At 41.0% G+C, this 23,695-nt stretch overlaps 2 protein-coding genes across 3 annotated transcripts in view; both read right to left on the bottom strand.

Moving 5' to 3' along the window:
- Window positions 1-231: 231 nt before the first annotated feature.
- Window positions 232-19,908, bottom strand: rps6kal (ribosomal protein S6 kinase a, like). Its single transcript, XM_020595415.1, has 22 exons — window positions 19,513-19,908; window positions 16,948-17,007; window positions 16,725-16,841; window positions 16,553-16,634; window positions 16,365-16,445; window positions 14,331-14,410; window positions 13,515-13,621; window positions 12,794-12,831; window positions 12,484-12,626; window positions 12,287-12,357; window positions 12,084-12,172; window positions 11,775-11,839; window positions 11,275-11,377; window positions 10,970-11,094; window positions 8,848-8,970; window positions 7,832-7,921; window positions 7,598-7,756; window positions 7,360-7,521; window positions 7,154-7,230; window positions 6,773-6,890; window positions 6,146-6,286; window positions 232-1,616 (listed from the first exon to the last, which is right to left on the bottom strand). The coding sequence occupies exons 1-22, from the start codon at window positions 19,537-19,539 to the stop codon at window positions 1,491-1,493; spliced, it is 2,184 nt and encodes a 727-aa protein (XP_020451071.1). The 5' UTR covers window positions 19,540-19,908; the 3' UTR covers window positions 232-1,490.
- A 714-nt stretch (window positions 19,909-20,622) lies between these two features.
- The window catches only part of hdx (highly divergent homeobox), a 7,278-nt gene continuing 4,205 nt past the window's right edge, over window positions 20,623-23,695 (bottom strand). For both annotated transcript variants that reach the window (XM_020595413.1, XM_020595414.1), the window contains exons 7-11: window positions 23,147-23,345; window positions 22,989-23,068; window positions 21,508-21,597; window positions 21,263-21,385; window positions 20,623-21,159 (exon numbers count right to left, since the gene is read on the bottom strand). In XM_020595413.1, coding sequence (XP_020451069.1) covers window positions 20,896-21,159; window positions 21,263-21,385; window positions 21,508-21,597; window positions 22,989-23,068; window positions 23,147-23,345 — 756 coding nt within the window. In that variant the 3' untranslated portion in view covers window positions 20,623-20,895. The remainder of the gene's footprint in view (window positions 21,160-21,262; window positions 21,386-21,507; window positions 21,598-22,988; window positions 23,069-23,146; window positions 23,346-23,695) is intronic.

Here is a 23,695-nt window from a genome sequence, read left to right as displayed (position 1 = left end):
GTCACAGCAAAGGAGATTTGTTTTAATTAATAAAACTTGAAAATATTTTTCCTTCAAAATGCACAAACATAAGTGTGTAAAAAGAGCTCTGATTATTTTCTGAAACCACGGCAGCTTAAAAACATTTCTGGGTCAGATTGCTGGCTTTGCAGTTCTTCTTCACTGGCTCTACTCTTACACTAGCATGGTACGGATAAACATTTCAATGTATTTTTAATCAGAAAGCACAATAAAAAGAAATCACATCCTATGGCCCCACGTAATCGCCACTTGCAGCTACATGTCAAGTCAGATGTTACCGTGTTGATCTAAACATTCTGCAAAGGCATGAGTTGTCGCGCTATATTAGCATTTTCAATTTATTATGAGTGACAGACGTGTGGACTGCGTTTCTGTGACTGAACAAACCAGACTATGTGAGTGCATGTTAATAATGATCTTTAATGTCAATATATACAGAACTTGAAAAAAAAATAGAATCTTAAAAATCAAATGAAATAAATACAATATCATACAATTTCCACAATGTCCTTTTGAAGAGATATCCATGGAAAACTTTTTTTTTTTTTTTTTTTAATTCAGCCTCTCTGGCTTGACGGTGTGCGTCCCGTACCCCCCCAGAGAAATTCCTACAGCTCCCCCACATGCTCTTCATTTTTCTATATATTTTTATATATTTTTTGCAAACTAGAAATTGTTATTCTTACCACAATGTTTCACTTTCCAATACTAGACATCTTTTGTCCATCTGCAGCTTATTTGACCTCTTTTGACACATTGTTAGCATCACAAAGTAACATGAGTCAGATGGTGATTTTAAGGGGAAAGAAATACACGTTGTGTCCACACATGCATTTGTGTTAGCGAGAATGCAGTCAGATGATTTTGATCCTGAGGGACTTTATAAATCTGCCACAAGCACAATCATATCTTTGTTTTTAAGGGAAGAAACAGTCTTACAGCGGGTCCCTCAGTCAACATCATCACACCAACACTCTCACACATAAGCTGTAAGTTCACTTTGAAGAAAAGAAGAGAGCAAAAGCTAACAAGGGAAGGAGAGAGAGAACTGAGGAGGAGGAGGATAGTAGGGCGCTGGTGAAGAGCAGTGGGGGAGGGGGCACAGTTTACACTAGCAGCTTTGAATCAGCCAATCACAGTGAAGGAGAACATCAGCTGGTGCGCTTCTTCCTCAAACGAAGAAGAAAGAATGAAAGGCGAGGAGGGCAAGTGCATATGAAACCTGTGGAAATAAATACAAGTCTGTCTCCCCAGCAGTAAAAGATATGTGAGTTTCCCCTTTTCCGCTTCAGCTGACGTCTTCACAGTGCAGCCTCGTCCAGTGCGCGTGTGCACGTAAGGTGGGTGTGAGTGCATATGTCGGGTGTGTCAAATAAATAGAATAAAAAGGGAGACAGTAGATCTGACTGGCCAGGACTCTTGTGCGTGTGGCTGCGCCTGCAGAGAGTTTGAGGGCGAGTGGTGCGTGCCTACATGTCGGTTGAGGTGAGTTTCTTCATGCTGCGTCTCTGGGCTAGACTGGAGGCTGCCACAGGCTCCAACACTGGCTGGTTTGTCTTCTGGCTCAGTGCTGAATAGGTGGCAGCCATGGCTCCCTGGAAAAACCACAAAATTGACACTTTGAACTTTTCAAAAGTAAACAACACTCTAACTAGGTACAACTACACAACTAGCTTGTTGGTGCTGGTGTGAACAGAGGTTTGTATTATTTTATTTTCCATTGACTGTGTTGGCCAGTTTTGTTGCTAATGAATCAACATTTGTGCCCCGTTACCGTTTACTTGTGCTGCACATTTCTCCACAGATTTCTCTACTGATTTGGAAAAATCAGCTCAACACTTTCAGTCAGCAGCACAACAAAAGAAGCAGATCCATTTATCTTAAATGTAGTGCTGCAATTACTTATTGATCTTATTACCGAGTGGAAAGTGCCGGTCGCAGTTTCCTAGAGATGGGCGAATGATACTGAAGCTCCCAAGCTTGTTTCTGGGTTTGATACACTCTACTGAAGTTTGTATTAGATGAACACCATGTGACTGATGGTGTTTTTCGGCACTAAAAGAAAGAAAGGCCCAAACCTTCACTCGCACGTTGTTACAATAACCTTACGGCCCAAGGCAACATGTTTTGACGTCTTGTTCAGTAAAAACCCCAAACATATTTGGTGTACAATCATGTATAACAAAAAGAATATAATAATAAGCTGGAATCTGAAAATATTTTGCTTTAAAAGTGCCACAAATGATTAAACTGTTTATTTTTAGTTGATCGACTAATCTGTCAGCTCTACTTGATGAGTTTTTCAGATTCTGATTAAATTATCTGAAGTTGCAGCTCTTTCAGCGCTGTATCACACTACATTTGTTCATGCTAGAAACACCCACATACTAGAGATGAATCAGAAATACATCATGCATTATTTCACCAAAATGCAAAACGAGCAGGATTTAAACTCAAGACATGGTAGATACACTGGGTGCAAATACAACTTTTATAAAAAGAAATTTGCATAATCAAAAATACAAGCAAATACTGAGGGCCATGGCCAGTGCTGTTGAGCAGGGCATTTCAAAACTAGACAGCTCTCAGAGAGTGCAAAGCTCCACCAAGAAGACACAGTTTCCCTGCAATACTATTACACCTAAAGGCAACACTCCCATGATAGTTTGACCCTGTTTGACCATGAAAACCTTCTGCTGGCATTTGGAGAAATATTGATATTAATGTGCAGCTGGAACACCGGCATCCTTGCTGAACGAGATGTAGCTGCCTGCTAATAGAGCTAGCTCGGTCCGCTAATGAGCGCTCACATCTCCAAAAACATCAGGACAAATTCTAAATTGGCATTACTTGGATAGACTGATGACATATTCTCAATCTAAGTGGTTACTCTGTCACTGAAAAAATATCCAAACATAATAGTGGCATGAAACCAGTCATATGGGTAAAAACTAACATCTTTGAGCCCAGCTCAAAATCTCTGACCTCACTGTTTGGCTCTCGCCACTTGCAGCTGCATAGAGTAGAGCTTTCCCCAGCTGTGGGCTGTCACCTTGCTGAACTCCGTCAGTCCTGGTCTCACATAGCAGGGTGCACTGACTGGCAGCACTCACTTTGCATTGACAGTGAATGGGCAGCTATGATTAACCCAGGGATTTGTCTCTGTATATGCTCAGTGAGATCAACAGCACAGCTGTGCACTTTGGCCACAAGGGGGTTCACGTATGTCATTTGCCTTCCACCCACAATGGTGATTAATCTTTTAGAAAAATTCCTGGATCTGGATGATGATCTGGATCAGCACCAAATCTACTGAGTTGTTCTGTGGGCCACTACCTGGCCTCTCTAAAAAATGTCACCAAAATCCATTCATCACTTTTTTAGCTATGCTGTGAACAAACCAACAAACACTGGCAAAAACATCACCTCTGCCCTTGGGGGAGTTAACCATTTGTCAGACCTTGAATCACATGTGGGCGAGAGAAGTGCAAGAATAGATCTGACAGCAGTGAGATTCATGACTAAGAGCAAGATGACAAGTCTACAGTCGTCAACAGTGGAAAAGCAATCTGTGGTCATGTGTTGTGTTCACAGCAAGGCGGAATTTAATATAGCTGGCCTGAATCAAGTGAACCATCTTGTTGAATCTTCTAGAGTTCCAGTAAAACAAGTACAACTGATAAAATACTGTATTTGTGTGACTGGTAACTAACACGTTTGAACCACAGCCAGATGTGAGACAATAATGTAACAGATGCCCATCTGTTACATTACACGAATAAACATCTGTACAGAACATGTACTGAAAAAGATATATGATGGCACCAAGGAGGATTTTAGACACATCTGCTGTGGGTACACAGGTCCACGATGAGACTGCCTGTTGTTTAGGTTAAGAGAGAACTGAACAGCAAAGCAAAGCTCTCATTTTACTGTAGATCTTTGTTCTAACCCTCACCTATGATGGCGGGCTTTGTGCTGTATCTAAAAGAACAAGATCACAGATAGAAGCACATTCTTGTGCAGGGTAGTGCGCCTCTCTCTGCACGACTGGGTGAAGAGTTCAGTTGTTTGAGAATGCCTCAGTATACAGCTGAGAAGCAGTTAGCTTAGGTGGTTTGACTGCTTGTTAAGGATGCTACCCAGACAACCTCTCTAGGGGGTCCAAGAACTGAGTTAGAGGAAACTCCAGGATGTAATAGAGAGAGTGCATCACAGTTTGCGAGTGCTTTGTGAGCCCACAGTGGGAGAGGAGGAAAGACACTGGAGGAAAGTACACAGACACACGGTGGCGCTATCCCTGCAACGTGCTGCTCTGGCCATCGGGAGCAATTTGGGCTTCACTGTCTTGCCCAAGGACACTTTGAAATGTTGACTGGGGAGAACAGAAATCAAACCACCAACTGCTCTACTGTTCCAAGAATAAACATAAAATAAGACACATACTATTTTGTAATCTTGTCATTTCAGGAGCTAAATATGCCATGACCTTAAACATGGTTTTAAGCATTCAGGATAGGAAATCACCCTTGTGCCATTTCCACCTATATGCAGTATTGGCAATAGCACAGGGCCCCCAAACCATATAGTCCAGTTGGTGGTCCACTGCAGAGCTCCAGACTGCAAGTGATAAGTCACATTTTGCTACAAAATTTATTCTCTGTGCACCTGAAATTTCCTTCAAAAGGTCACACTGCGCGTGACTGCAAAACAAACGGTTGTTAAAAATGTCTGTCTGTCATACAGTCACTGAAGAAACACTAGACAGACACTGGCTGTGTCACATAGGCAACCGAACCATCACGGCCAAGTTGTCGTGGGAACATTTGTCCACAGGTCTGTCACTCACCCATCTCATGGAATGGACACACTTCCATTCTATCAAATGTGTAAACCCACACTGACTCCAACACACAGCATGAGACATGAGTCAGACCCGGAGGTGTCTTTTTTCCAAATCTGTTTTTTTCCTCTGGTGCGTTTAGTGACGCGTAAATGCCACAGGCGACTGTTTAAATCACAGAAATTGCCTTTTAGTTATGTGCTGTAAACTTCTTACTGGTATCTGTTATGACTGACTAGGCTCCTGGCATCACTGTAAACTCTGATTTCACTTACCCCACCCTCTGCAGTCAGGCGGGGGAAATCAATAAAGGCATACATAAAAACACTGCTTATTTCTTCCTGATGAGTACATGAAAACTTTTATTGTCCAGTACATTTCTGCCATCTGACAGCAGAAGTGGTGCAGACGGTTTGCCCAGTATGAAATGTTAGTGTGGAGCCTTGTTCATGCTTTGCATATTGATTCCATTTACCTTGATTAATGACAGTTAACTGTCTCCTGAAATCTAAAAGTGGCTGTATAGATTAAATTATTATGATAAAGGAATTCATAATAAGATTAATAATACAACATGCACTGTAATCGTAAGACTTTGTTGATTCCTCTCAAACCACCCAGCAGTATGTAAAGTCATTCAAACTTTAATTATATAAGTAGGTAAAAATAGCTCCACCTATATGTGGACAATTATCCATCAATAATTAGAACATAAGAGTACAGTACGTTAATGTGCAATGTGCTATTCTGAATATTGAGTACTTTTACTTTTGGTACTTGAAGTATATTTTGATGCTAATACTTTCACTCAAGTAACATTTTTATGCAGGACTTTTACTTGTAACAGTACTGTGATATTTCTACTTTGACTCAAAGTAAAGAATCTGAGTACTTCTTCCACCACATCACCACTTCTGTTGAATTATTTATCATGTCCACTAACCTAAAGCAGAGCTGTTTGAATAAAGGAGTAGTCCAGCCTCTGGGTGCACAATTCAATCCAAACAACTGTATTTTTAAGGGTTCAGGGATACCCTGCTACTTAAAATAGCCGAACATAAAGAGTACTGGGTACTCGCCTTCCCATGTCAAAGATGCAACTGACCAGGACAAGTGACAGTTTGATTTGTAAAGAAGTACAAGCAAGGGTATGACATCATGTAAAAGAGAGAGATCAGAATCTCTTCTGATGTGGAGGGATGAATCAAGTCTATGCTTAGAAATGCAGTGCCCAGACATGGTAACCAAAGGTCCTGTGTGCGGGTCAAGACATATACTTACTTTGACGAGGTGTGGTGCATCATGCCGTGTGAGCTGGAAGTGTGGCAGCGTATCTCTGCAGGTGATCCAGGAATGTTTTAGAACCTGTTCTGCTGTGTATCGCTGGTGAGGGTCCACATGGAGCATATGGGACAGTAGGTCCTGGAGCAGTCATAAACACTGATGAGCAAAGAATGTGTACTTCCTTATCAATCATTTAAGCCTTTTTAAATTTCCACCTGGAAAGACTTTCTCAAAGTTAACAGCTCCCCAGCTACAACATTTGGGAGACGTGTCCCTGTCCACATCACCTGGCCAGAGTGAAATTTGAATAAGTCTGACTTTGGCCTAATCACAGTTCTAAATTAGCGAGTGAATAACACCCTCATAACAATGAGCCAGTCGACACTGGTGCTATTGAACCGGTTCTGAACGTTCAAAACTGCAACTCTACTAAATGTGATGCCATGTCAATTAATGGACACACGAGGAATTTGACTCTGGTACAGCGGCTCTCAATGTGTACGTACATGTCCTTATGTGAGGTAGCAGTGGGCAATTAAACAATGTAAGGCTGAGCACAACAATGCAATACAAATTACAATACGGCTGCATTTTACTGTGAAGAGACGATGTCAGTGTGTTTACCTTTGAGGAGTCTGAGACGGTGTCCCAGTTTCCACCTGTCAAAGAGAACTTTCCAGACCCTATTCGGAGAAGAATCTCCTCTGGTGTGTCATTTGGCCCATTAGCAAACGGTGTGTACCTAACAGGGAGGTAAAAACCAGAGGGTTAAAAAAAATAAATAAATAAATAACATCATCTTAACACATGAAGTGTTAAACTTCAGAGCTTCTATTCTCTACTTGCCACTTTGACAAAGTGAATGATATGCATTGCTTCAGCCTTCACATCTATAATGTCCCAGTAGCAACTCTGTATGCCATTAGACTGGTTTAGAAATTCCACTTCATTTACTTGTAACCATTTGTAAACGCCCCTGACAGTTGTCCCTGCGTGCAGTCTTACCCTGCCAGCATGGTATACAATAGAACTCCAAGGCTCCATATATCACAGGCTGCATCATAGCCTTGCCGCATTAGTACCTAAACACACACAGAAAGATACATTGCATCACTTTGTACAGAGAATATTTCTACTTTGTCCTATGTGCCAAACTTCAAATATCTTCTACCATCTGTTTATTGGTTTGTATCCCTCCTCCTGTCTTTTACCTCTGGTGCCACAAAGTTGGCAGTGTAACAGGGCGTGAGAAGGAGGCCGTTGCCTCCCCGAAGCTGCTTGGCAAATCCAAAGTCACAGATCCTGATGGAGTCAGGATTTCCTGAGTTGTCCATATACAGGATGTTACTGGGCTTCAGGTCTCGGTGTACTACCTGTAGAGGAGAAGAAAATGTTTTAAAAAAGATTTTGGTGAACGTCACTTATGTGTTTACAGAAGTGTTTTCTCACCCCTTGGCAGTGGAGGTAGTCAACAGTCTTGGTGATGGTGTAGAGCACAGCACTGGCCTCTCTCTCAGAGAAAAACTTCTGCCTGAGGATCTTATCCAGCAGCTCCCCTCCCTTCATCAGCTCTGTCACCAGATATACATACCTGCCCTCATCATACACCTGACACCAATGACAACCTGTCAGTATGTGACAAACTTCATTATCTTAAAAAGATTACACAAAAACATTACTCACATCTTTCAGAGTGATGATGTTTGGATGTTGTCCGTATCGCATCAGGATTTCAATCTCTTCAGAGGGGTCCCTCTTGCTTTTGTCTATTATCTGAGACATGAAAATGCAGACAACCGTAGTTAGAGTCAAATGGCAGAATGTACTGACCAAGTAAAATGGAGTTTTGCTACTGTGTGACTGACTGCATTGTAAAATCTAAACTCTCTCAGACATTTAAACCACCAAAGCATTGCACTAATAAAGTTTTCAAACTCTGCTGCCACATGGTTTCAGATGTTGAAGCTGTGCTGCCCCCTGCTGGTGTACTGGCACATTCAACATTTATACTTCTGTCCTGGCAGTTGTACACATAGCAAGGCTTAGAACCTGGCATATGAACGCACATTAGAGAAGTACTGATGTATGTACAGGATTTATATCAAATTGTGCATTCACACTACAACAACAACCATCAAATTTGATTAAATAATAATTTTAACTCCTTCAGTTCCCTTGCAATTAAAAACCATAGTGCTTTTTAAAAGCTTACAAATTATAGCCTACAAATTTGTTTCAAAATGTGTACAGTATAATGGTAGTGTAGGCTTTTTTTTTTTTACTTTCAATGAAAGAAACAAATTTACCACACATTCACAGTCTCAATACAGTTATTGATTGTTATCTGATTTGAGCCAGCAAGATGCCCTGGATGAAGAGTAGATCCCTTAAAGTTATAATAAGGGGCCACTTTCTGGCCAAACTCAGAAACAAGTGTTTGAAATGCTTTGTGAAAAAACTGAGGTTTAAAGTTGTTCCAATATAAGCAGATCGGAGCGAGTCCTCATTTTGCTGAATCTCTAGAACAGAGGTGGCGAGTGCAAAGTTAGCAATGCCCACAAAGACCCAATAGCCACATTTATGGCAAATTTGTCAGGTTGAAATAAACTGAAATTTAACCTAAGACTGGATGTTCATAAGTAAAAAGTTTAAGTTACAGTCAAATTTACTTAAACAAGTTTTTTGTAACTGATTGCTACCTTCACAGCATAGTCCATGGCAGAGACTCGGTGTACACAGCGTTTACAAATAGAGTAAGAGCCAACTCCTATATCCTCCTGTAGCTCGTACAGATCAGAGAACTTGGATGAGCCCCCGTGCATCTGGACAGGAGAGAAAACATTAACTGCTCCATTACTTTCTGTAACAAACTGTACAAAGTTTTTTCTGTACTTCACAACTCATAAGCATTATTTTCATATAATGTGGTTATTCACAAATTACCACAACAATGCTTGTTCTAATAATGTTAAAACAGAAGTCAACTAAATGTCAAATCCTCCTGGTATTTTGAGCTCCCGAAGCAGCTCATTTTAACACTTTCCCACAAATATACAATAGTGGAACCTGAGTGGCAATGTTACTACATGTACAGCAGTGAAACTGTCACAACGGATTTACTGCCAATGTTGTATCTGGCTCCCTATTCACAGGCTGCACAACAGCAAAGTGCTGTCAAATTAACAATTGCAAGTGTGAAAGCAACTTTAAAATGTGCATTTCTGTTTGTATTGAGAGTTTGTAGAAGACAATGTGTGTGTAGTGGATAATTGCAGCTATTTGCACCCAGACACGATTCCTCTAGCTTTCTACCATCGTGGCAACAATTCTGATCCCGGCTTTCCATCACTGTGCAAAAACTGCCTTCCACATTTGCAATCGTGATGCGTCAAGTATTGTCAAGTAAAACAAGAATGTACTGATTCTCCAAGGCCACTGGCTGCCAGTACATTCAGGAAAGGAAAGAGTTTCAGCACCAGTGAATTAGCACTAAAAGGAATTTTACAATTACAATGTTGTGATAATTTTCAGTCACACTTACAGATGTGCCAACTACAGTGTTAACCTCCCTTTCAGCAGTGACTGGATTCGCTTTCTTATGGGCTGTCCACAATATGAAATCTGTGTAATACTCTACCATACAGACATAACACTATAGTCCATGTAGCATTTTAGTGAGAAGTTGATCAAATGTACACCAACACCACAACTAGAAAAATGGGGAGTTTGTTCACCTGTCAAAGGTGCAGCATGAAATTTCTCATTTCACAGTTGTGTGTCAAGTATGTAGCACTGAACGTGATGCGATAGTGGCCAGAACATCCTGTTACTGCAGATACATCCACTACAAACAAAGTTAGACATATGTATGCATATTGCTAAAATGTAAACCTCTATATTTGGCATTGTGTTGCTACAGTGTCACAGAAAACCATAGGATCTATGGGCTCTACCTTCTTTATACATTAGTTCTAGAGCTGGTTAATACTGTTGCACTTCATGACTGCCACAACTCGCCCAGTCCATGTAGCATTTTAGTGAGAAGTTGATCAAATGTACACCAACACCACAACTAGAAAAATGGGGAGTTTGTTCACCTGTCAAAGGTGCAGCATGAAATTTCTCATTTCACAGTTGTGTGTCAAGTATGTAGCACTGAACGTGATGCGATAGTGGCCAGAACATCCTGTTACTGCAGATACATCCACTACAAACAAAGTTAGACATATGTATGCATATTGCTAAAATGTAAACCTCTATATTTGGCATTGTGTTGCTACAGTGTCACAGAAAACCATAGGATCTATGGGCTCTACCTTCTTTATACATTAGTTCTAGAGCTGGTTAATACTGTTGCACTTCATGACTGCCACAACTCGCCCAGGCTGTTGTGACCACATATGACATAGTTTCAGAGACAGGACAAGAGTGTGAACGTGATGCGATAGTGGCCAGAACATCCTGTTACTGCAGATACATCCACTACAAACAAAGTTAGACATATGTATGCATATTGCTAAAATGTAAACCTCTATATTTGGCATTGTGTTGCTACAGTGTCACAGAAAACCATAGGATCTATGGGCTCTACCTTCTTTATACATTAGTTCTAGAGCTGGTTAATACTGTTGCACTTCATGACTGCCACAACTCGCCCAGGCTGTTGTGACCACATATGACATAGTTTCAGAGACAGGACAAGAGTGTCAGAGAGGAGCAGAGGGAGAAGAGGAGTTTATTTTGACTCTCACTTTGCCCTTAATGGTCAAAAGGGAGAAGTTAGTTAATGCAGCTTTAATACGGTAATAGGTCTGTGTTCACCTGAACTATAGGGAGTATGCTGAGCAGTGGAGAGCTCTTGTTCTCATCCATAGGGGTTGGAGCAACAAAACTGAAACCTTTGAAGAGCTGGTGGGCGTTAGCACTGGGCGGGATACCTGGGGAATCTAAATATACAAAGATAATTCATAATATAGACAGATGAACATACAAACACCCACTAAATTTCACAGTTGTAGTCAGGTCTCAGTTGCAGTTTCCATGGCTGCAGGAGTGGCTGTAGCTTTTAAGCTGAAGAGCATGTGAATAGAATGTGTGTGTGTGTGTGTGTGTAGGTGTAAACTTACCTTTAGGCGTTTTAGCGGTGAACTCTGGGTCGAAGCAGAACGTATCATCTGGTTTACCTGCTGCAGGCTTAAATGGGGGCTGGAGTTCTCGCCTGTACAGTTTCTGAAGAAAATGCAGGTGCACAAACGCAAGAAACACACATACATGTTAGAATTCAAACCCTACTGCAGGCTATTTGAAGAGTGTGGAACATATACGGAAAAGAAGCCAAGACCCCTCCCAGATTAACCCCGTCCAGCCCTTCTACAGCTTGGTCCAGCCAAAAGCATCCTGCTGGCTCTTAAACACTCACACAGGGCTATTAGTGTACACACAGTGAGAACTGGCCCTCTGCCCAGACACACACACAAACACAGTTAGCATGGGCAAGACTGATGGCCAGTAGTCACCAAGCCAACCGTTTGTTAGGTGTGAATCCTCAACAGAAGCTGGGAGAGTTACATGCATGTGTATGTGTGGCTCTGTGAGAAATGAGAGGGGTGTGTGTGCGCGTGCTTACATTCCAGTCGATGGTGGAAAAGAAAGTGTGGCGTTTGATCTCCTCCACTCCATCAGGCCCGGCCCCTAAAGACACAGTTCGCCCCGGTTCAGTTAACCTGGCACACTAGTTTTTATTGTTTTCAGAGGATTAACACAAACGCACACGCATTTTTCTCTTCTTGGTTTACAGCGTGTGATTTAAGTGGATGCCAAAAAGTTAACAAGCACAAGCTAAGCAAGTGGTGCAATATGAGGATCAACACATCTCATCCTCCTTTACTCTAACAGGCCTACACATACATACACAATCAGTTATATTGCACCTTACCTAGCCTGTTAGCAGGGTTACGTTTAAACAGCATTCTCAGCAAACTCTGTGCTTCCAAACTCAGGAACTGAGGCATTCCTAACTTAGCTCTGGAGCAGAGAAAGGGCAAAAGATGTATATCAACAACCTGAATCATCATTTACTATATATAAAGATTGCATCATGTTTGGAGTATGTAACTCATGCAGCATGTAATGACTCACTTGAGAATCATGTTCATGGTTTCATTTCGGTCTTTCCCTTGGAATGGTAATGTCCCTGTTAGCATCTCAAACTGCAAACACACAGTGGAAGAAAACTCACATAGTCTACGATGTTTTTATTGTAATGTGTTTTATATAAATGTCAAAGCACAAAAAAGACAAGCCAGTGGGTGGAGGTTTGTGTCAAGCTCACGTACCATAAGTACTCCCAGAGACCACCAGTCTGCGCTCTGTGTGTGTCCTCTCCTGTTGACCACCTCAGGGGCCATATATTCCACCGTACCACAGAAGGAATAAGCCTTCTTATCAGCATCTACTGACTCTTTACTTAAGCCAAAGTCTGAACAAAGCAAACGTGAGAATAATGTCAAAATGTTAAGATATTGTATATAATTATAACGTCCAGAATTCTAACTGCTTTGGGTGCTGGCAAAGGGAGCCAGTCTATGGATAAGAAAGAACAAACCTGACAAGTGCATTACATTTAGCATTATATCAGAATCATACCTGTTAATTTTATGTGTCCAGCTTCATCAAGTAAGATGCTGAAAGACAAAAACCATTTTACCAGAGGTAAAACTTCAAACAACTCTTCACATCAAGTTAGCAATACTACATTAACAGTATTTAAGTTGTCCTGTGCCTTTGCTTTCATCTTAAATAAACTCTGAACTTGAACACTTTGTGGTACAAAGAGTTTTGCTTAAATCTTATTGTGGTGGCTTTAAATGGACTGTTAAATAGAAGAATTGGCAGATCAGAGTAGACCCTCAAAGCCACATTGGACTGGTGATGAATGTGATAGCTCACATGACTCATGTGTCCTTAGTGAAGTTACCAGCAGATGTGAGGTGATTGTCAGAGGTAGAGGGGTAACTGATGAAGTTACATCCCTATGTGATTTTTCTCCCCAGGACAGCATTCCTCAATATTACATTTTAGCTCCGACTTGAATGTTGTACAGAAATGAAATCTTCTGAACTCATTTTCTTGAAAAATAAATTCTTTCTTTTCTTAAATTATTTAAAACTATGTTTTTTTGCATAGTCAAATTATACAACATCATCTGCGAACCTGTACAGATACTGTACAATAGAAAAACTCATCTTAATCATTTCATTAAAGTCTGCATGTAAATAGGAATGACTGAAAATGAACATTTTGAAGATGCAAAAGCCATTTCTAAATAGAAAAGTGATTATTTCTAGGTCAGGTACAGGATTCATACTTCTCTGGCTTGAGATCTCTGTAAACTATGCCCAGGTTGTGCAGATGGTCGAGGGCCAGGGCCAGCTCTGCAAGGTAGAATTTCACATCTTCCTCTGTAAACATAACCTGATAAGAACTGGACAAATTTACTCTCTGAGCTCAGAAGAGGAGAGAAATACAGCAGCAAATAAAAACAAAATACTACATCATTAGGCTTCAGTACCCACAAACAGAGAAAACTATATTATCATTGTCACAACATCAACATTTGATATAGGTTATATGATTCAGCAAGCTGTCGATGTGACACTGCCAGCAGCTCTGGTTCTCAGACATGCCTTCAACACAAGACCTATCCAGGGAACAATCAGACATTGTCTGAGTTCCCTGAAAGTATTTGTAAAGAGCTGATTTAACTGACAAGCTACTGAAGAGCTAAAAGCCATTAAAGATTCCAAGAAAAACCCGTGTGCTTCCAGGAGAAGTTCAAGTCAACATTTGACTAAAGAGCAAACTGAAAACATGAGAATGATCTGGCAGTTCTTGTGCTCATAAAAATACTCACATGCTAAATTTGCACCTGTTCCATTTGTAGCTGTCATTTGAATTATTCTTGAGGGTTTATAAAAGAGCACTGCGGCTTATGTAGATAAGATTTTTACAAATATGTTTAAAAACACTTGAGATTAACATAAGGGCATTAAAAATTCTAAACAAGAAGAACATGCTGCATTACTCTTCAGATAAAAAATTATTAATAATAATAATAGACTGGGAAAAGGTGCAAATATGCTTAAAGCATAATGAGAAGTATGTCAACAGAATGTCAGCCTACCTCTTTGGATAAGCGAGTGAATACATCCCCTCCCCTGAGAAAGTCCAGTATTAAATACAGTTTCCCTTCTGTCTGAAAGGCTGGGGAGACAAGGAAATAAATCATTTGTCCACCGGTTAATCATAATGTCAATCCTAAGAGCAACTCAGGTGTTTGGGTTACAGGGTGGCACATGTAAACACTGAAGCTCACTTAGAATAACAAATCCTGGCTGACATTAAAAATGTAAATATTGATATATTATTGTAAAAGCAAATCATTGTGTTATAAACTGATATAATACAGTGGCAAGAAAAGTTTTACAAACGCTTTGGATTTTTTTTTTTTTTGCATTCATGCACAAATTTATCTGACAATATGATTGGACTCCCATCCAAATTACAATTATTAACTGTCAATATATTTCAACCAATAAAACAGAAATCATTGTATTGTATTGTTCTTGTCTGTACTGAAGACATAACTCAAACATTCACAGTGTAGGTTGGAAAAAGTATGTAAATCCTTCAACAAAAGCTAACTGTAGTCGGGAGTTAATCAGTGAAACCAGACTGGAGGTGTAGGTTAGAGCTACTTTGACTTGAGACAAACAATCTGAGTTTGCTGCTCACAAGAAGCATTTACTGATGTGAACCATGGCTCACAATAAAGAGATCTCAGAAGACTTATTATCAAGAACTGTTGATCTGCATAAAGCTGGAGAGGGTTACACTGTCACCTCACAGTTTGGATATTCATCAGGCCACAGTTAGACAAAGTGTCTGGAGAAGCCTTGTGGCTGCTCTGTCTAGAAGTGGGCGTCCAGCTAAAGTGACTCCAGAAGCACCACCCAAAACGATCATTGAGGTAAAAACAAACGCCAGAATAACAACTAAAGAGTTAAAGGAATGGTTGCATGGAGCATTCTGTCCATGGCAGGAGACCACAGTAGAAGCTGCTGCTCTCCAAAGAGACCTCACTGCTCACCAGAAGCTTGTCAAAGAGCACCTTGACCCTCCACAATGCAAATGGGAAAATAGGCTGATGAAACTAAAGTTGAACATACATGACATAAAAGGCTGCTGCCTCCCAACACAAAAAAGCATTGCAACTGTCAAATACGGTGGTGGAAGCATGGGTCCATGGGTCTGGACAGCTGCTGATGTGAATATGAATTCCCATGTTTATAAAGGTATCTTACAGGATAATGTCAGGGTAGCTGCCCAGCAGCTGAAGCTCAGGGGGTCCTGGGTGATGCAGCCGGACAGTGACCCTAAACATCGAAGTCAATCTAATACAGAACAACTTCAAACAAAGAAAACCCATCTTCTGGAGTGACCCTGTCAGAGCCCAGACTTGAATCCAACAGAGATGCTGTGTGTGCAGACCAGACATCCCAACAATATGTCTAAGCTGAATCAGTTCTCTGAGGAAGAATGGTCCAAATCTCACCTGACCTGGTCTGATCTGCAGCTGGTAGAAAGGCATGTTTGTTGCCGAAGGAAGCTCAACTAAGTTATTAGGCAGGCAAGGATCATTATTTGTGATCAATCCCCCTTTCTGTATTCACAGTATGAACCGTTACCTTCAGTCAAATGATACACAGTTGCACACTGAAAACTGAACAGCTCATTTGTGATTATATCAATCCGAGTGCTTAGGATCTGTGCAATAATTGCACTACTGGATTGTTTTGTTGATGTGTCCCTTGTAGGTGTGATGTGGAGGTGTTGAGCACAGCAACATGGAGTTCAGTACCAATTTCCACATGGGGACAATAAAGTGAATCTTACATGTGTTGAATTAAATCTAAGGGTCTTATTTCAATCAGCACTGTGAACATGTAATGGGTGTATCAGTAAAGACATGAAAGATTTTAATTGCTTCTGTGTTTTTAGCATAAACACTTGTCTATACTTGTGACTTAAATGAAGATCAAATGACATTTTATGACCAATTATTGCAGAAAAACAGGTCATTCAAAATGGTTCACATACTTTTTCTTGCCACTGTATAATGGCCTGTATACTATGTAAATAAAACTGTTTCACTTACCGTAGTGCAATTTCACTATGAAGGGATGATTGACTTCCACTAAAATGTCTCGTTCCATCTTAGTGCGAACTCTGTCCCTGACTAGAGGATCAAACAGGAGGGGGCAGGGTGAGAGAGGAAGTCCAACACCGAGCACTGCAGTGTTATATGTGTGTGCAGATTTAAAAAAAAAAACAAAGCTGCATTACCTTTCAACGATGCCTTTTTTAGAACTTTCATTGCATATAACTGACCAGCATCAGGACCTACAATCTTCCTGACAAGAAATACCTGAGAGAGAAGAGAAATTTAGAAAGCTACAAGTGGCTATGAATACAATTCATGATGGAAACACTGGATTTGCCTGCTGCGTTTCCTCACCTTGCCAAAAGAGCCCTGGCCGAGGACTTTGAGCAGTTCAAACTGAGATGGATCAGCTTTCTCACAGCCCTCCTTTACATGGTGAGTGATGGGAATCTCCTTATATGTCCCATCATCCTACACAACAAACAGTATCAGTATGAGAAATGCACACAAGGCTTCAGGTTTATCATCCTAAATGCACACACACACACTCCAAGACCTCAGGCCCATCATTACTTACACAGTGTGAGAAAGACTCTCCCTCCTCCATGGGCTCGTCCATGATCTGATGTCCATTGATCTGTATCCGAACCAACAAATTTCATCAGAGGAGTCGGCAAGAGTAAACACTTTCACAAAGCTTGTTCATCCTTGTTTTCAGCTGAGCAGGACTGACTGCGGCTTCTGCACGCCCACATGTATGATGGAACATTCAACAGATGAAATCGATGACTCACATGCAAAAACAAAGCTTTTTCACTTCTCCAACTGAAGCTCTATTTGGTGTCAAACAGTATAGAGTCCATATTCCAAGCCTGTCCAGCTGTCCAGCTCTCATCCTGTCCCTCTAATGCCCCTCATTATTAGCATTCTAGCTTAATCCCCAGCCAGGGCAAAAACAACATGTCTGACTGGCTCAGAGAGGCTGATGTTTGCTAGGGCTGCAGTCAGCATTCAGCCTCTTGAGGATAAACTAGGGCCTGGTTCTTTTACAGCTTCTAGCTGGTGGTGGTGATACTTTTTAAAATAACCACAGATACTCCGAGTTACATTCTGTAGCCTGTTCTGTGCTTCTTTCAGTATCCACACACTGTGATGATATTGTCAGCAGAGGGATGTCAGATATCCAAGCTGTAAAGTAAATCGGACAATAAACCAAGAACTATAACATTAAGCGGTGCTGCATATTTCAGTTTTGTGCAGGAACTCAGCCTGCATGATGTATTCAGTCCAGTCCAGTGTGTTTGTGTGTTGAATACCATCAAACCTCTGAAGAGGGAGGATGACTCATAGCACTACGCAAGCCCACTCAGTGGGTGGAGCAACCAACATACACTCACATACATCTACAGAACAGAAGTCACCAAACCGATGTCCAAAATCTTAACACTATAGAATAATATTAACAATATAAACACTTGGTCAAGATGTGCGCTTCAGAGCAAGACGTAACAGAGAATAACGCCAAAATGCAAGTCCAGAACGCCCAGGCTGGCCAAAGCCAGGGCATGTGCTTGTGTCATCATTCACACATACATTTTCACTCCCACCTTTGCTGTGGCTCATCACGCCTTGTAACAGGGTGCAGCCTACACGTACAGCACAACCAGGCGAGCCTTTTTCAGCCATTTGACAGCCAAACACAAACTCATTTCACAATCTACTGATACTAAATACCTACAAGGCTGTGATTAAATATCATCATCATCATCATCATCATCAGCGTCAAAGTCAAAAACTGACACAAATTGAATTAAGCAGTCAGCATCGCCACAAGGCCACTGTTAGTGGCTAAAGCTTAATGTTTACGTCTCTGTTTCTGTGAACTTGGCAGCTTTCAAGCAGCATTTAGTGAACAGAAGCTTAAATTGCTCATCTGTAGAAAGAGGTTTGTAGGCATGGCTATACTGATAGTTTAGAGGATCCAGTATTACCAAGGCACCTATATAAACTGTGGTCTTTCAAATAAAATAAAAAAAATAGAGAATCATGTGGCACATTTCACCATAACTTAGTTTGGCAAAGAATGGACTAGGCTGCAGGTGTATGTGGGCTTAAACAGGGCCACAGCAGCCAGACAGACAGCTTGTACTGTAATTGTTAGGTATTAAAGTCTGCAAAGGATCCCACAGATGGAAAGGTTTAGGATGTCAGGTTGGCTTAGCTGTACATGCTAAAACACCTCATCATTGGAACCATGCAAAGAAAACTTTTGCACAGCTGTCACAAGACAGCATTACAAGAAGTCGTTCAAAAGGTGTCACTGTTTTCTTTAAAGGTTTGAAGATAACAAAATATAATACTGGCATCATGGTCCATGGTGTAATAAATGTATTAAATGAAAATGATATGTAGCGATAATATTAATTCATTATTACGCTTTTCTAATAGATCCCATATACTGTCAGCTATGAAAATTAAAAATTCCAAGTTGTTACATTGTTTACAAACCGAAGTTATAGCTAATAACGGCATCACTAGTTGTTCCTGCACTTGTGTTGCGGACAAGCCAGTCCTCAGTTGTGGAGACGTCTGACCAAATTTAGCCCAGTCACACTTAAATGTTCAATATATTTGACATAGCTGAAACATTATATTGCACCTCTTTATTTACATAAAACCACCTTACCGGCTATTCATTAACTAGACGGTGGAGGTTGAACAAAAACTTGTCTCCAAGTTTCAAGCCCGCAAGCTGTCAGCTAGCAGGCTAACTGCTTGCTAATGCTACATACGCTAAGCTAACTGTGAAGCAAACTGAGAAGTGTCAATAACACAACAAAAGTCAAGAGGAGGTCGATAGATAGTGGATAAAGAGCCCGTCCTCTGTCCGGAATAACGAGTGGTGGCGAACGTCGGGACGGGGAGCTATGAAACTAGAAAAGCCCAGCAATGCAACAAAAACAAACATCTAACCAGCTGTTAGCATTAGCTAGCGTGTTAGCATGCATCACGGTGCGCTGCAGTTTGTGATGCGAAATTAAGCTCTACACAGACTTGCAGGTCAAGCTGAGTTAACGGGATGGCCCAAATAAAAAACAAAGTTAAGCTAATTAATATGCCTGACACGAATGTATCAACTCACCTCACTACTAACGCTGTTTACCTCCATCTTGTGCCAGGATTCCTCTCTAGGTCTAAGGCATCGTAGTCCACCTAGACCCCCGCTCCACGTTGCATGTCTTCCCCTCTGTGGAAGCCCGGCTGTTCTGCTTTGAATATCAAACACACGCTGTGTAGCTGCGGACCGGTATCAGGATGGGATCGAGGGGTCGGTGCGGGGAATAGTTGCTGCTATGACTGGACCATACGCTCGCAGAGAGCACCGCTACCCTTCCATAGATGCGAATATGGCGGCTACCGTGGTACCTGGTCGTCAGTGAATGAGAGTTTATTGACGTATTTATGACGCAATTCAGTTAAGGATTTCCCCCATCTAAACCAAAGCAGCGGATCCGGAGATACAGAGGGAAGGAGGGAGGGAGGACGTGGTGGCGTGGGGAACTTGATGCTGTATGACATGCTGAGTGACATAAAAGCATCCGGGTGCCTGCACATTTGCTTGCGACTGAAATAGTCACTGCCATCGTAACGGACAAGTTCAATTTTTGGTTGACGCAGTGTAAAATTAGGGAGCAGAGCAAACTCTTCTTGTGATGAGTCACAAATCTAAGCCTCTGATCCCAAGTGTGTCAGTTGAAGGTTTTAAAACCAGTTTCATAAGGCTGTCCATCCATAGTCCGCTTAAAGCTTATCCACTATTTCTCCAGCTCTCTCTCTCCCAGCCAACTCGTCTTTGTGTGGTAATGAATATACAGTATGTCTACATTTGTTTATGCATGGTCATAACTTCTATTTCAAAACCGAAAACACTATTATGATTTGGCAGCTAGTACTGATTTGTAAGACTATGGACAGTTTATACTAGCTTGTTCAAAACAGGATGATGTAGGGAATAATGGACATTATCTTGCAGCTGATCTGAGGTGTTATATCTGGTATAAGTTCACGTGTTTCACCTCCAGTCTGAGTTATTGCATATTAAACATGTTTGGATTTTATGATTGGGATCTGGAAAAACACAATGGTGGACCTGTAGTTTGAGCAGTTTAATGACAAACTGAAATGCTCTTGTCTGCAACTGTAATCTACAATAAGTCAACATTTATCTTTGTTATTTTCATTGACAAGATAACATACATATTCTCCCAGTTTAAGAACTACTATAAACAGATATGAAAAGACAGGCATAGATGGATTGGAGGTTGTTTATTGTTCTTTCTGGACTGATCCAGAGCAAGGCGAATGATATGCAGTAAAAAAGGCATTTTTTAGCCCAACAGTCATAGTGACGCATCAATCCACAGGCACTGGGCATGGAGCATCACAAAGAGTTTGTGTAAATGTACGACCATGTGGAGTGTGGAAACATCTGTATGAGTGTGTGAGCAGATGTACATGAGATAGGTCACTTCTGTTCTAGTTCCTGCAGTTGCTCCTCTGATGCAGAGGGCTCAGTAACTTCAGCTGTTGAACCATCTTGGTTCATGGTGACCAGCGGGACTTCTACATTTTCTGGGGCCAGTGGAGGTTCTATGCCACTCGCACCAGCCGCCGGGCCGTCGTCGTGATTGGAGGATGTGTCCGCTAAGTCAACAGTAGGCTCGGCTCCGCTCTCCACAGTCATGTCCCAGTCCTGGTCTGAAGGCTGAGGTAGACTGTCCAAGAGTTCCTAAACATATGGACAACAGCTTAGAGATGTGAAATTAACTCCCCACACATCAAGTTGATATTTAAATAATCCTTTCTGTGTATAAACATGGCAGTAAACGTACCTGCTGTCTCTCCAGGTCGTTATTCCTCACAGCGCTGAGCAGGCTCTTTGTGAAGCTTGCAAGCTCCAGGTATTTTTGTTTTTGGTGCTCTAGCTCGTTCTCTAAGAACTGAACTTCTTCATGCTGAAATTGAAGAATTTGAAGTGGCACAGTATTATTTCAGAGCTTTTCATCCTTGGCACTTATGAAGAGTGGATAGACTAGTATGAACAATGCTCGGTCAATCTGTCGTAACCTGTCTTCACCTTGAATTCCAGCAGATGTTGCATTTGCTCTAGATCTGAAGCCACAAATTCACCATCATCTTCTTCGTCTTCATCAATCACTTCAATCTTCTGTTAAAACAAACAAAGATTAGGTAAAATTATCATGAATTCATATAAAGTAAATGGAAATTAATTATGATTACACATGTCAGTCTTCTGGTGATTTATCGCTTCTGAATGTTACTCTTTATGTTTTATTTTTCCAAACACGTTGTTTGGCAGTTCTGGATAAATGCAATAATTGAATTTGTTTACTCAAAAACAAACAAAACAAAAAAACTAATGTACTTCATTTGTTTGTAGAAGATAATGGCAACTCAATTGTTTTCTATACAATGATGCTTTAAAGATTATGCTACAATAAATGTTGTAGTGGACTGGATGGAAAACATGTAATAAATATCAGACTCAAAACATCAATACCGCTGCCTCAAAAAAGCCCAGAACATCATTAAGGACACTTCACACCCAGGACGTTCACTCTTTGAACTGCTGCCGTCAGGTAGACGGTTCAGAGTAATCAAATCAAGGACCACTGGATTCAACAATAGTTTTTACCCAACAGCAGTTACCACACTTAGTGCTGCTAAAATATAATATGCCTGCGTGTGTGAGGGGAGTGTGAGAGGTCTGTTATTTATTTCGTTTTTTTTTTAGTGGTTATGTTTTTATTTCATATGTTATGTTTTTTATTGCTGCACTGACTCGTGTTATGACAATAAAGGATTATCTTATCTTATCTTAACAGGCTTGAAAATGTAGCATTTGCTAGATTATGTGTTCAGCCTATAATTATCTTAACACAGGGCTGCAGAATATGCTGGAGGGACTATGTCTCTCGGCTGGCCTGGGAACGCCTCGGGAGGAGCTGGAGGAAGTGTCTGGAGAGAGGGAAGTCTGGGCATCTTTGCTTAGACTGCTGCCCCCGCGACCCGGTCCCAGATAAGCGGAGGAAAACGGATGGATGGATGGAGGGCTGCAGAATAATGAACACAATTCTCTATTCTGAGATCACAGTTATTCACCAAGAGAATTTAGAAAGAATTAATTATCATTCTTCCTGCAAAGAAGATGCATTATACTTTCTGACTGTCTGTGATAAAACCCCTTTTACCACAACCACGTTTGGCTAAACAGTGACCTGTTAATCGCTGCATGCTTGAAACAAAAGCCTGTGATTGGTCAGGAAAAGGTATAGGTATATACTGTAAAAGGTTTTACAGTACGACTGATACAGCACAGCTGCTATAGTTTAGCTGCTACAAGCAAGTGTAGAGATATGTGTGTGTATATACTATTTATATGTTTAAAAGTAGAATGACAAAACTCTGAATGAGCATTGGCATATATACAGTATTATCTCATTTGAGCATGAACACTACCCCAAACAAACACTGTCCATTCCTAACTGGACAAATAGAATAAGGCTCTACTGTAATATAAGAGAAATAATGAAGTACCACATTATTGGCCATTGGAGCAGCAGTGGACACATCTGTTCCATCTTCTCCGTCTCTGTGTTGTGAGTCGATGGTGCCATCTAGCAAAAAAAAGAACAGTGCATGAATACTGAGATACATACAAAATTGGGTGCTGTATGTACTATCTGTGATTTCACCTTCAGACAGGCAGACAGATCCCCCATCATTCAAGTCATCACCGAGTTCAGGCGTTTTCAGCTGCTCCTCGTCAGAGCTGAGGGCCAATGGTGATTCACTCCCTGGGGATGAAACTGTGAATACAGCAGGCCCTCCTTTAGACGGCGGGATGTCAATACCCATCAGACGGTACTTCCTGCGTCTGTTACTGATCCATGTCTGCCGATCAGAAAACACAAAAGGTAACATGGGAAGGTGTCACAGCTGGCAGTTTTTCCAGAATAATGTATCCAGTCTGGTAAATCTGAAGGTAAAAAAAACATGAAATGAGTTTTCTCTTGCCGTATCACCAATGACTATCTAGTATGACAGTAATCATAATTTAAATTTATTTCAAGTTCTTTAAGTAGCAGTGTTTAACAATAATTCAAACACTATCCTCACAGTGGCATAATGAATAGCTCCGAATAGAGATTATTCTTCCTTGTAATAAACGTCCTAGTAAGTGAGATGGCAGTGGGTCATGTGTGTGTCAGGACTGAGAGACTATATTTAGTCTTTCAGCATTC

This window comes from Monopterus albus, unplaced genomic scaffold, assembly GCF_001952655.1.
Source record: "Monopterus albus unplaced genomic scaffold, M_albus_1.0 scaffold27.1, whole genome shotgun sequence".
NCBI classification, from domain to species: Eukaryota; Metazoa; Chordata; class Actinopteri; order Synbranchiformes; family Synbranchidae; genus Monopterus; species Monopterus albus.
This window is presented reverse-complemented; position numbering and strand designations above follow the sequence as displayed.